The 15,068-nt window shown below is 34.8% G+C and overlaps 1 protein-coding gene across 2 annotated transcripts; it reads right to left on the reverse strand.

Moving 5' to 3' along the window:
- Positions 1-5,010: 5,010 nt before the first annotated feature.
- LOC126722667 (protein argonaute 5) lies at positions 5,011-12,365 on the reverse strand. Of its 2 annotated transcripts, XM_050425822.1 has the most exons (21): positions 11,702-12,365; positions 10,406-10,626; positions 10,158-10,307; positions 9,932-10,065; positions 9,733-9,836; positions 9,319-9,422; positions 8,466-8,721; positions 8,235-8,345; positions 8,082-8,153; positions 7,673-7,795; positions 7,400-7,568; positions 7,200-7,321; positions 6,973-7,110; positions 6,762-6,904; positions 6,607-6,669; positions 6,435-6,498; positions 6,123-6,246; positions 5,974-6,047; positions 5,752-5,846; positions 5,620-5,651; positions 5,011-5,521 (listed from the first exon to the last, which is right to left on the reverse strand). In XM_050425822.1, exons 1-21 carry the CDS (start codon positions 12,251-12,253, stop codon positions 5,361-5,363), a joined length of 3,012 nt encoding a protein of 1,003 aa, XP_050281779.1. In that variant the 5' UTR covers positions 12,254-12,365; the 3' UTR covers positions 5,011-5,360. The 2 variants fall into 2 exon arrangements, with proteins under 2 accessions (XP_050281779.1, XP_050281787.1); XM_050425830.1 differs by lacking the exon at positions 7,673-7,795.
- Positions 12,366-15,068: the final 2,703 nt, after the last annotated feature.

The raw sequence follows: 15,068 nt of genomic DNA on the forward strand, positions 1-15,068 counted from the left end.
AAATAACTCCACATGCTGACGGTTCTAAACGTCAAGCATATAGAGTAGGGGGCAACTGATGAGGATAAAAAGGAGAGAGCCTCAGACTGACGGTGTTATGCTGTCTTCAATAAATAAATAGACGGAGCAATAGCTGACGGTTGTATTTGATGGCCTCCAAGACTGACGGTTTCACCAAGTGACGCCCAAAAAGCTGAAGGAGATGCATTGAGGCCGACGGACCAATCATAAAGTCGACTTGCTTCCCACGTCATAAGTCAAGAGTTGACTTGTTTCCCACGCAAGAGAATATTCAAAGGGACTCCTATAAGGAAAGGATCCCGGAAAATACGCCCAAAAGGACTCCTATAAGGAAAAGACTTCTACTCCAAGGAAAAGAGGGATGACCCTTGCTACTATAAAAACCTTAGCACTCTCGTTACCTGAGGTACGCATAATTTTACCCTCTCTAGCACTCTAGAGCAGTGAGAATAGTTCTAACTTGACCTTCGGAGGGTATTTGGCCGGTACCACACCGGTGCTCTCTGTTAGGTTACTCCTTTTCGTTGTGTAGGTGCCATTTGCGATCAAACGAGGAGCGTGTGACTCATTGGTGGTATTGTTTTCGGTATCATCAGTTATTTTAGATAAGCATAATCTGATCCCAGCTGTAGATTTTTCAAATAGGAGGGACTCAGCCATGACAAAGCTAGATAGTTCTAAGCGTATTGAGGGGAAAATATTGACAGATATGAATAACAACAATTCAAATGAGGATAATTCAAATATGGATATGGATATGGATATGGAGAAGGAGAGTATGCCCAATTATACTGAGGATTGGCTGGGCCAAAAAGAACCTTCTCTGAGATCATGGAAACGTATTTTTTGGAGTTCCAATTTTCAAACTCCTGTTGAGAATTTGCCTAAGCTTCAACACGCGGATAAGCGACCTTCACCAGCCTCATCTTCTTTGAACTCTTCAATTCGCAAAAAACAAGCTAGTTGTTCAGATAGTTTGAATGTTTCTCAAACATTTGTTGGGGGTAATCTTCCACCCCTCCTCTCCAACATGAAGATTTTAAGCTTTTACTGCTGAGGGCTTTGTTTGTGAGAATACAAACTTTCTTGGAATAAACTACTTATTAGACAAAACTTAGCACCAAATTGATGGCCTCTGCCACTGCCTAAACTAATAGGACTTCAAAAGTATAAAATATTCAACTAAGAAAAATAAGGGAACAATCAATGTAATCACAATATATAGATATCTTAATTCAGAATTCAAGTTCATACAAGTAGGAAAAATTCAAGTCACACAAACACCTAAGTTAAATTACAAAACCATACTTTGATAATTCATGTGAGGCAAACGCACTTACAAACATGAAGTTATCCTTCCATTGACTGGGTATGTGAATCAAGTTTTTCAGATTTTTGTTGTGTCCTTGTGATAATACTTTTAATCTTTATTTATAGTAGACAAAACAGTTACTGCACTTCTCCTTATTTTTTGGTAACTTCTATTGCTCTCAGACTTAGTGGATAACTGACTGATATTCTCTTGTTATAACAGGTCACGCAAGTTTTGCTTTTTGGGCCAGGCTTACGCTGTTCAAAATTTGGGCCACTGATCCAGATTTGGGCCACATGAACAATATTTATTTATTTTATTTTTAGCCTAACAGGCTTGGAATCCCAGAGGCAGTAAAAGAACTCCGCTGTTTGGCGAGAGAAAAATGTCCCGAAATTCTTTTTCTGTCTGAAACTTGTCTAGATATGGATGGTTTTTTCGCAGATTAAAGAATAAATTGGAATTGACAGCAGGTTTTTACGGTCCCCAGAATTGGATTTGGTGGTGGCTTGGCCCTCCTTTGGGTGGATAGAGTGGATTTGGATATCCTAATTTTTTCCTCACATCACATTGATGCTATAATAAATCAAGAGGGCGTTGTTTGGCACTTTACTGGTTCTTATAAACATCCCAAAACATCAAGAAAAGGAGAATCTTGGGATTTATGTTTCAACTCCATGCATCTATCTCTTTCCCTTGGCTTATATTAAGGCGATTTCAACAAAATTTTCATCCTGATGAGTATTGGGGTAATGAATCTTGGCCTTGTAATCAAATTGCTAAGTTCACAAGGGCTGTGGGTGATTGTTTATTACTAGATGACCTAGGGTTTGCTGGAAATTGGCTATGCTTTTTGTTTTAAGTATTAGTTTTTGCAAGGTGTTATTAGGGATAGTATTTTTTTTTTTTTTTTAGTATAACTTTAAGATGTAATCGTGTTGTCTTAGCTTTGGCTAGTGCTGTAAAAGAGGAAGAGGAGGATATTGTTTGATTAGAAGAATACCCCTCTTTTCTCTTCCCCTTGTACAACATAAATTTCCTTAGATAAAGTCTACTATCATTTCTTCTCCCAAAAAAAAAAAAATGTATGCTTTAAAGGCATACGCTTACATTAGTAAAAGCTAAACTTTTTTACCGCAATTTTGTGAGAGATGGAAGAAATGATAAACAATCCCTCACAACCAATTATCTCAAATTTATTTATTGCAAAAAAAAAAAAAAAAGGTTTAGTCAGAATCTATTTTGTCTTTCTACAATTTTATTTGATAGTACTTGGTGTAAATAGTCAGGTTAGGTAATTGTAATGATAAAACATGTGCACACAAATTTTGTAATAATTTTGATGTGACAATCAACTATAGACTTATAGTTTGAGAGAGTTTCATTCTATGATATCCGCTCCTGATGATAACTTTTTTATCATTAGACCAAGAAGGAAAATATTAACATTTGTTGATATTCAGAAAACTAAATTAAGGGAATTACATATGTAATTAAGTGAGGGAGATAGTTGAACCAGTATGATAGATTTCATTTATTGTTTGAGAGAGTTTCATTCTATAACGTCTGTTTTTAATGATAACTTTTTATCATTAGACCAAGAGGGAAAATATTAACATTTGTTGATATTTAGAAAACTTAATTAAGGGAATTACATATGTAATTAAGTAAGGGAGATAGTTGAACCAATATAATAGATTTCATTTCTGTTTTTACTAAGTGTACCAAGTTTTCTTCCTCACCCCCCCCCCCCCCCCAACAAACGAATGAATTGCATACTAAGTTCTCTCTCTCTTCCCTCATCATTCTTTTCTTGAATTATATTTTACTATTTTTAATCACCTTATTCCAGCTCACAAACAGCTCCTAGACCTCAGTTCTGAGAATGAATATCATGTATGAAACCATGTTAAGTAGTTCATAGAGCACTTAACATGTTACATGCTTTATTGCACATAAAGGTTGTAGTACAAGATATTAAGTGAATAAGCAATCCAAATAAGCATAACTATAGTTCAATACCTGCAAGTTTGCTCGGAATGAAAGAGATAGCAAATGCCTTTGGGATAGCTAATTCGTCCACATCAACAATATCTCCATTTGGAAGTTTTTGGCAACTTCACTGTTGTACCATCAGAGTAGTTCACTTCTAACGTAGGAAACTTTGCGGATGCCATTGCAGCAATCTGCACCAAAAAAAATCCTGCACACGAAAGAATAACAAAAAGAACATGACTCATTTGCAAATTGTTGTTCAATCATCTAGTCCTTATACTCCTATAATAAGATGCACAGGTTGCAAGCTTTCCAAGAACATTATAACTCATCAGTCATCAGCATAGTTGAAGTAACACAAATCACAACTAATAGGATCCAGCTATTATTCATGCTAAAAGTTAAAAGTAAGCTCTGTTTTTTTTTTTTTTTTTTTTTTTTTGAGAAAAGTAAGCTCTGTTTGACAATCTAAGCATACTATTTTTAATAAAATCCTATCTTTAAAATACAGAAAGTGGATTTTATAGTTGTCTGTTATTAGAATTAAAATCCACTACTACATGCTTGGCATTTAACTTTTCAAATTTAAAGACTTTTATATTGATGATAAAAAGAAATTTATAGACTACTATATTGATGATAAAAAACAATTATCATAAAGATAGGTTGAATCTATTATATATATCTTAAAAAGGTAAAAGGAAGTTGTTTCCAAATGGTTATTCTAAAATTTGACTTTCACCATTGATTAGAATACATATTATTCTGAAATCTGACTTATATAGATTGAGGCCGTTGTCAGGAATCACTTTCCTTGCTACATGCAAAACTAATAATTTGTGATAATACTTATATAATATTTAGATTGTTGGAATAACAACAAATCAATATTATCTCACCTTTTCTTACCCTACATAATTGTATATCACACAAAACTAGGGTATAGAAATTACATTTATTTTTTTCATTCAGAAAAAGGGAATTGACTTTTTTTGTTATTCATATCACATTTTATTTAAAATACTAAATTCATATGCATTTATAACTTTTCGTAGGTTTAAAATACTATCTTATAAAGAAAAATAAAAATGATACTTGCAACACAAAAAGCCATTGTCTGCCACATTGGTAATCACCATTCACTTTATTTTTGTTCAAGGCAATCGAAATAGCAAATATAATTAGTTTTGCTTGTACAGAGGGAAGCAAAACAATTAACCGAATTTTTATTTAATTACTAAAGCCATATACATATATGGAGGAACAGCCATATATTGAGCAACAATTGCAGTTCTGTGAATTTGAAGTTATCCCATTTTTCATGGAGGACAATGCCTTCAATTCGAGCCACTGCCTACTTGCAGGGGATAATACTTCAGGGCTTGATTGCCTGTGCTTTATCCGTGCGTGTGCAATTGCATGTATATAGGCTTGCAAACCCAACCATTTTATTATCTTGAATAAATTTACCTAGGGGCATTTCTTGACAACCCCTAAACTCTCCATGTTACTGAGCAAGGTGGTCATATTGACCTGAGTTGGATCTGAAAGCGAATCTTACTTGACCATTGCATTACCACAATTGCCATTTCCAGAAACTAGACCCAAGTTCCCAGTTCGGGCAACTCGATGACCTTTTTCAAGAATGTTACAACTTACAACCACAGTTCAACAGCATCAAGTAAAAGCCAACTGTAACACCAACATCAATATACTGAGTATTGAACTTTTTCTTTTTGCTATGGAAATTATACACCATTCTCACCACAGCTCAACGGCTCGTGGCAAAGAAGCAGTTTCACAGACATAAATATGCCCAAAAGAAAATTAAAGCCTAAAGCCTCTGGGAAATGGAAACTATACCAAAGCACCAATCGCAAGAGCATATTAACAAAAGATAGAAACATATAAGGGGGAACTATGAGCATCATCCAAAATTAACCCCACAAAAGGCCTAACTAATCTCAGTAGAGAAACAAAAGAGGGACCAATGAGCACTATCATCCAAAAGAAACCCCACAAAAGACCTATCTCAGCAATAAAACATGACTTCCTTCACATTATCCTTGATCAGAGGAAGGGGCCGGAACTCTCTTCTGTTCTCACCGCCAGTAGAGCCACCATCTGATGTTTCACCCTCAATGTAATAGCGTGCTCGAAAAGCTGCTAAATGGGCATAATATGCAGGAGGAACTGCAATAGGAGTTATCAATTCAGTAGAGAAATAAGAATATGCACAAACTAATTGTAATTTAAATGAAATAAATAAAAGGAAATAAAAGATATCAAACCTATGGAAACTGATCGAGTGCACCTTGCATACCTGAAAAGGAAGTTGATCAAAGTTACAAAATAACACAACAGAAATGTTTTTATGATCCATAGAAGGAATTCAAATAAACCAGGGATTGGAAGGGAATTACGTGTAACACAAATTATTGGTTAGCCCTTGTAACAGATCTGCAGTAAAATTGTTCTCATCGTACAACACATGATAGTGCGTAGGGCGGCTAGTCCCCTGCAAGTACAATACAAATGAATTCAAATCATTCCTCTACAAGGTATGTCTATTTATAAATCATAATCAATCCATAAATAAAGCCAACTGTTCTCAAAGTTTATTCTACAATGAACCAAAGTTTTACCTGTATACCAGCATGGCTGTTAAGGTAGAAGTCAAACTCAGTTGGATGGCAAATCTTCGTATCGACAACAGTACCTACACAGAGATACACAGTCAGTTGTTGTAAAATCAACAAACTGTAATTGGCCCTAGGGTGACAAAAATGGGAACCTGGTTGAATATTGCCACTCCTGTCTGTCTGATTATCTGTAGGAAAAAGGCGTGTATGATGTCTTTTCTGAACAACAACAAAAGTAACTTTCGGCAGATAATTTTCCTCTAGTGAGAGGCAGGCCTGAAAGAAACAGTTATAAAATTAGAGACCAAGGTGTCAACACAAAGACAACAAAAAACTAATATTCAACAATCAAGTCATGTTGATTCGGAATCGTTTTCATCCTTGTACTCCTGACATATGCCTATCTGATACATAAGGGCACCCCAGTACAATGACTCCCGAGTTCACAACAATAGCTATAATACCTTTCTTATTGCATCCATCTCATAAAGCAGAACTTGACTAAATTGACCTTCACTAACACCATCTCTGTGAGTAAAATAGAATAACATCAGATATACATGATGAAGAAATCCAATTTTGCACGATAAAAAAAAAAAATAAAAAAATAAAAAAAAATAAAAAAAAAAATTATACCTGTAGAAAATAATCCTATGGGGTTTTTGCCCGGTTGCTCTTCTGAAGGCAATAAGTTGTTCTCTGAAAAAAGAGTGACACAATTGAAGGAAAAATGAGAAAATAAAATAATATTTCCTTCCACTAAGGTAATAAAGAATCATGCATGACCTTACCTGATCAAGCCTCCATGAACTAAACCCCTTTGAGGATCCTGCACTGATTTATAGAGATCCTGGATAATTTCTTCACGGTGCTCCTGTGCAGAGACGAGTCCTCTGTATTTGGTTACCTCCGGCCAATCCATAGAAGCCACTACCTGTATCAATCAATTAAACCATTTAACATGATAAAGTCATAAAGGGGTTAAAAAACTACATGACATACCGCAGCTATCGAAGGGCTAGAGTCCTCTCCTGGTTGTGGATGTGTCACATCCGCACCAAATATAATTGTAGGGCGATCAGATACAAGAGGCATTCTTTTTTGAATAGCATCAGTTAACACATTGTTACGTCCCCCGGCCTATAAAGAGTTTCAATTGTCAGTTTAGATATTTGAATCCACCAATGAATTCAACAGGATTAGTCAATCAGAAATCATATAGAACTAACCTTCACATTGATCTTGAGAGCCAAATTTTCAAGGTACTGCTTACTAAGCTTTGATGCTTGCTTGGGCTGACAGCACTGAGAAACAATTCCTAGCTCCGTTTCACATATACGTTTAATCTTCCCTAAAAGCAACAAAAATTATTTTAAGCAAAAGAACCCAATTCTAATTATAAAATCTGAATACTGATTGAGTTGCTCACCGTATGACCCAGTGACATCAGGCAAAATAATTATCAACAGCTGAAGCTGTTTTCCTGGCTCAATTTCTTTAAGTTTGGCTGCACACTGCTTGTGAATATCCATGAGAGCCCTATCAATTTGACCAGGATGAGCTGAATGTATTGGTATCAAAGGGTTTCGGCTAAAATCCTGGTGAAATGTGCAAAAATGTCTAGTCAATTATCTAAATTCAGTAAGGATCTAGACATTATACAATAAAGTAAACATGGAACACCAGGTAATATGACTCATACAATTCCTTTGCTGTTGCACATGATGACCAATTCATCACAGAATTGGAACGGAAAATCTCTGTTCACTCGAGTAGAGAAATTCACACATGTCCAATATGACACTCTACCACCATTGACCATTTTCTACAAAATCAAAATTATAAAGGTTAATCAAACTAAAATAACATTTACTAATAATAAAAGCCATTCACAATATGCAGGCAGATAACCTTTGATACTTGAGAAACACCCAGATTAATCATTTACCTGCCACTTATTTTGGGCTACCATTATTCATTTGGGTGATGCTCTAAAGCAAACATAAACCCAATTTTACAGAATTTTCAAGCTAAATAATGTCAGGAATGGAACAATTATAATACAGTGGAATCAAGTAACCAGCTACACAACCAAATAACCACCATCTGACCTTGTTTATCATATTCCATTGCCCCATCCTAGGATTTTCCCTTGATTCTCTCCCAGTTGCATGATAAGTAAGCTGCAAAAACGGAAATGACATTAAATTTTACTGTATTATATAGACAAAATAGCTCAAACATACAAAGCACCACAAAATTACCATTGGAGGCGGCAGCACTCGGGCATCAACTGTTGTAAGTCCTTGTCGTACGTCAATTCCAAATTCCTCACGTACAAGCTTAAGACTACTAAAATCATTATGCTTTACCATCTGTAATAAAAGAGAACCATACAGTACCAAATTACCAACAACGAATCCATATTGGAAATCATACAAGCTCATTCAAAAGAGATGTGAACAAATTATTGCCAATTTACAACATTAACATACCCCTGTGATACTCCGTTCCCTTTCAATAGGCCGTTGACATGTTGCTCTTAGTAGGTTAGTTACCTGTCTTTCATTTAATCTCTTTGTGTATCTCTGTCCAGCACCAATCTTACAAACCTCCATCGGTAAGTAAACTGGATTCGAATCACTACCAGCTTGAAGGGCAGGCAAAGATGCATACTGGAGAACAATGCCATATTTATCACGAAAATATTGAAGAACTGATGTCTTTGTTTTCTTGTCATCAAGGGTAAACCTGATGGAAAATGAACATAATTAACCCAAAAAAATTATTTAAAAAAAAACACATAAGTTGAAGAAGACAATTTCAAAGCACAAAAAAAAAATCGAAACACAGCCAACAAATAAACAAGTCACTAGTAAGACAAATTCTTATCACATAAGTGTTTTTTACCTAAATTGCTAACTTAATACAACTAGAAAACAATTTGCAGTATAAGCAAACTTAAATCCATGAGAAAGGGTAGTTTCTAAGAGCATTTGCAAATGAATAGAACAAACCAATAAACGTCATAAAAGATATCATTTAGAAAAAGAGGCAAAAAGGGGGAGGGAGGCAGTTACTTGAGATTTGTCAAGAAACCATGGAATTTTCATTAAATAAAATCCTATTTATTTTTCAATTTTTGTATTCAACTCCAAAAAAAAAAAAAAAAAAAAAAAAAAACCAACAATAACAAAAAAAGAGCAATGCAAACAATCTACCTAGCTGAATTGGTATTTATATTCACCACATACAACGTTATGGTTACATACTAAATACACCAATAAAAGAGGGATGCAAAAGAGGGGGAGAGTGGAAGAGGACAAATACAAAAGTCTAGTTACTCACATTAACTGGCTAACTGGTTGTGTTGAAACACCAGTGACTTTGTAACTTTTTGCATACTCCGTATGAGTAAGCTCAACCTTTATTCCTCTCAAAGCCTTTTTAATCTGAAATTCACAAACAAAACAGAATTACTTCATTGGAGCTAATTTATGCATCAACAAACCAATTTTTTTATATAAGTACATCATCAACAAGCCATTGAAAGTAAAACTTCAAGTAATAGCCAACAGAATATCTGAAGATAGCATATGTGATTGTACATGTTTACACTGTTGGCTAACTTTAATCACATAATTTTTTTCAATTTTTTTTTTTTTTTGGGTACAATGGAAGCTAACTTTAATCATCATCTACATTTACTTCAAAAGTCACATTTATTCATCAACAATCACATCATACAGCATAGAAAATAACCTTAATACGGTCCTGATCAGACAGCCTTGACAGATTAAAACGGAAATGTTTTGCAAGAAAGTCAATCACAAGAAGTGGTTCATAGAATGCTCTGGCTGACACATCTGCAACAAAATCAATCATATGTTAGAAGCAATATAACACAAGTGCAACTTTGAATGAAACATACCGAAAAAGCATAGATATGAATGAGGAATACCTATATTTAGAGACAGCCCCATCTGTGTTGGCCTGAGAGATTGGTAGTAGCCTCTCCAATACTCAATACCATCACCCAATTCTCCTTGAGTACCCAAGCTAGGATGAAAAAAAGACCTCCCCACAACAGTATACCTATATGTCAAATTTTCACCAAGTTAATACAGTCTTAATTTTTTAATTTTTTTTAATCCATATCTATAGAAGAAAAATGTAGATATATTTACTTCAATGATGGTTCTGCTCTGAGTACCACATCGAGAGCTTGAATTGTTTCTTGCGGAACATCTGACTGCCTACTGATTAAAAACTCTTTCAGGTGCTGTAAGTCATGCTTAGCAACCAACTTAATTGCCACTTTGAATTGGCGTTCTTTTCTGCACCTCAAAAAACAGAGCAATGGCAACTCATATCAGACAAAATTTAAACCACCACAAAATTGAAAATACCCAACAAGAGAATGAAAGAACAATACCTCGCAGAACCGGAAGATGAAGATGCAGGATGGTCCTCATTTTGTAACTTGACAATGAACTCTTTGGATGTAAACGGCAATGCTCCTGCAGTATAAAGGCTCTTTCTGCCATCATAAGCAGCCCTTCTGTTACCAAAATGTGACTCTCGGTACATTGTATCTAGCTGAGTCATTACATTCCGATTCACTTTCTTTGATGTTATCTCAGGTGTTATAGTCACCTAAACCAACACAAAATATACACATGCATTACATTCAATACATATTAAATCCTCAAATAAATATCCAAAAACAAAAATTACCATCAACAGAGAGCCGTTAGTCCTGAAATGAGAATCAAATCTCCATTTATGGACCCATTTTTACATTCACACATGCATCAACTTCACACTATAATAATAATAAATAAAAAAATTGAAATTCAAAAGGTCAAAGAACACATAAATAATTTAAAAAAAAAAAAAATTAATGGACTAAAAAATTATCAGTCTTGCTGAAATGAGATTTTTAGACAGGAAATAAATAATAAATAAACACAAAAAAAGGAGAAACAAAACTCCATATATGGACCGATGGTTACATTAACACAAACATCAACTCCGATTCACTTTCTTTTAAGTTATCTCAGGCGCTATAGTCAACTAAACCAGCACAAAATATACACCTGCATTACATTCTATACATATTGAGTCCTCAGATAAATGCCCAAAAACAAAAACTACTACCAACAGAAAGCCATTAGCCCTGAAATGAGAGTAAAAAAAAAAAAAAAAAAACAAAACAAATCTCCATTAATGGTTCCATTTTTACATTCACTGATTCTCACACATGCATCAACTTCACACACTTTATAAAAAAATTTGAAAACCAAAAGGTCAAAGAACACATAAAATATGAAGAAAAAAAATTAATCAACAGATTTTTTTTTTAAATGACTAAAAATCAACATTGTGCTATCAGTCTTGCTGAAATGCGATTCTTCAACAGTAAACAAATAATAGATAAATAAACACAAAAAAAGAAGAAGAAACAAAACTCCATTTCTAGACCGATTGTTACATTAACACAAACATCAACTTCACACATTTAAAAAAAAATTTGAAATAAACCAAAAATTCAAAGACAAGAAATAAAGAGAAAAAAAATTGTAATCAACGAAGACTTAAAAAATAAGAGTAAAATAAAATATATGAAACAGGATGATGAGAAATAATTTTGGAGCATTGAAAAAAAAGGCATAAAAGGACAAAACGTATATAAAAAAAAGGAGACGAAGTTTGTGTATAAGATACTCACATCGTAGTGGTGGAGATCTCTATCGGCGACTTCAACGAGAAAATGATTTGCTCGGACTTGGATTCTCTTTCCGACGCTTCCGTAGCCAGGCCTTCTCGGAACGACCACGGCTTTCGAGGACAAAGGCTGTGGAGGTCGATCCTGCAATGTGACTGTCCTTTCGACACCTCTGGCCAGGTCAGCCACCGTGGACGACGATGGCTGAGGCTGAGGCTGAGGCTGAGGCCGAGGCTGAGGCTGAGGCTGAGGCTGAGGCGGAGGCGGAGGCGGAGCCGAAGTTGAAGGTGAAGCGAACGATGATGGTTGTGAAACAACCGGAGCAGGCACCGGAGAGAAACTAGAGGGAACAGTACCGCGGCCTCTTCCTCCTCCTCCTCCACCAACGGCACCTCTACCTCCGGCGCCTCGTCCACCGGCGTCGCCTCGTCCGCCACGACCACCGCCGTCGCCTCGTCCGCCACCAGCTCTGCCTCTACCACCGCCTTGTTGAGACGCCGGTGACGGTTGATCACGACGATAGTCCGGTTGTCTACCGCCGCCACGTCGTGACATTGTGTGCGCGAGAGAGAGAGAGAAAACTCAGTGAAGTGTTTGAGACTTTCAATGACTACGAGAGAGAGAGAGATTAAGCGAAAAGAAGAGTGGAAGAGGCAAAGAAGAAGAAGAGAGTAGATTGTATATAAATAAATAGAAAGAAGAAAAGCAAAAGACGTGTGGAAAATCAAAATATAAGCATTTAATTTTTTGGGCGACGGCGTGTTAATTTCTTTTCTGACAGTTTTACCCTCCAATTCTTATCCTAATACCCAATTCGATCCCTATCGTGAACGTTTAAATTACCTTTTCAACTAACCCAATTTTAAAAAAAATTTGAAAAACCGCTAAACCATTGAAAATGCCGCGAGTGGGGAAGATGAGTAGTTTTTTTCTTTTTTCGAGTAACATGAGTAGTCGTTAACAAGTCGTTTTTGATGACGAACCGAACAAATATTAAAACGTCTTTAATTAGAGAATTTTCAGTTCATCACCCTTGAAAAGTGGGCGCATTTAATTATTGGTCTTCAAAATGGTTTTATGTCAGATTGTTGTTTTATTGAGTCTAGACTGTAGATTTAGGAGGGTAAATTTTTTTTTTTTAGTTTCATTTATTACTCTAGTCGTATTTTTAGCCATTCATTAATTAATGCAAATTTTTTATTAGTGAGACCTTATAGTCTCTCCTCTTTAAAACATACTAAGGAAAAATTATATGGTTTTTATAATGAAATTATGATATTGCAAGACTCACACCTATTTAACATTATTAAGACAGTTTATAACAAAAAATAAAATAAAAACTGACTTTTACTCAACAATTTTAAATATAAAATTTTTTTAATAAAATGATAAATAAGTAACTTGCTCACGTAGTCACAAGAACAATATAATTTTTCCACGTACTAATTGACATTTCCCATTAAAACATGGAGAGGAAGTGTTGGCATTGATGGCTGGTGTCAATTTGAAGACAAAACCCAAGGGGGGTAAAATAGTCAAAGATGGGTTTATTGGGAACAGAGAAGAAATCGTATTGGATATATAGAGTACCATACGGTTTGCCCAAGAAGAAACCAGTAATTATTTAATTCCTAATTCCTAGCGAGCCATCACCCACGACATACAAATTTTTAGGCGGCGATGTGGTACACAGAAAATCGTGACGTGGTTTGGGAAATAGGAGTTCCTAGGTCGTTGGTGGAGTCACTGTGGACCCCACCAATTGTTTATAAAAAATCCGTACAATCCTTTGCGTAGTGTGGTGGGAGACGATTCATTTCCTTTTAGGCTTAACACGTAAGGTCTGTGTGGGGAAGGAACAAAGAGAAAAAGGCTGGAACATTGTAAACAGAATAAAATGTTTTAAGATATTGATTTTTCAATCCTTTCCTTACTATATAAACCCCAACTTTTGGACCACCTTGACATGTGTTGAAGAAAATGCTATTGAAAAAGTATGACTTAGACATGTTCGAAGCTTTCAGGCCACGTTTTGATTTAACGAAGTTATAATACCAGTTAAAGCATTTAGTATAAACTTGTATTATGTATTATTAGGCTTAGCATGGAAGGAACTCTTGACTATTGCTTATCAAAAAAAAAAAAACCTCTTGACTATTGGCAAAATGAGGGCTGAGAGATAGAGAGAGTCAGAGCACAATACAAATTTTTTTTTTTTTTTTCATATTCTTTGTCGTTACGTATACCAAATCTTTTTCACGAAGTTAAATTGTTTTAAAGTCTATCTATTCCTTTTTATTAAGTACTCAATTCTTCCTATCAAAAAAAGTACTCAATTCCTCCTATCATTTCATATTTGTGGGCATATCCTATACTTTAGAAGACTTCATATGTATCTAAATTATCTTTGATACTACTTTTTTGTTATTCAGTGAAGTGTAGGAAACTAGGAATCAAAATTTTTTTTTTTTTTTGGTGGGAAAGGAATATCATTCAATGGCTTGTTCATATTTATCTAAAGTAGAAAAAAAAAATGCTTCATTTGAAATGATTGATGTATCCAAATTTTTATTTGCACATTTTTCCTAAGTTGCTTATTAAGTGTGCGTTTGTTTAAAATGCATTTGCGTTATTGTTACGTTTTTTGACTGGTCTCATAGTACTTTTCGTGAACCAGTCAAAGCACAAAAACGCGTGAACAGTATTTTGTCTTTTAATTAATATTTTGCTATAATATTTTTAGCAATAAATTTTCAGTTTTCAACAAATAAACAATATTTAAAGAGATCCTAATTTTTTTTTTTAAGAGAATATTTTGATTTTATTGGTTGGGAAGTGGGCTCACTTTATTCCTTGTAAAATGTTTCACTTTTTTGTATTGCCAACTAGGACTGCATTGGGAGGACTCTTTTAACTCTGAAATAATCCACATATATGAAAAAAAAATGTTTTCTCTTGTCCCTGGGTGGATTTCAAAATTCTCCTAATTAAATAAAATTAGAGTCTATTTGAAATCAGTTTATTTTGTTGGAACTGAAAACTTTTTACTGAAAGTACTATAAATAAAAGTAAAAATTAGCTGAAATAGTACAATGGGACCCATACACAATATCAAAAAGTACAGCGAGGCTTATGAATAGTAGCAAATATTAACTGAATAGTAAAATAAGCTGGCAAAAATAATCTTTGTCAAACAAACACTTTATTCATGAATTTTTTTTGGATTTAAGGGTTTAATCCTGTGGCATGTCCTTATCCCATCCCATTTTTTAGTGAAGAAAATCCACGCTAGGCAAGATGGATCAAGCAAAATAGAGCATTTTTCCATCTTTAGAGCATTCCCATTAAGGATGCTAAAAGGGGTATATGT

This window comes from Quercus robur, chromosome 1 (genome assembly GCF_932294415.1).
Source record: "Quercus robur chromosome 1, dhQueRobu3.1, whole genome shotgun sequence".
NCBI lineage: Eukaryota > Viridiplantae > Streptophyta > Magnoliopsida > Fagales > Fagaceae > Quercus > Quercus robur.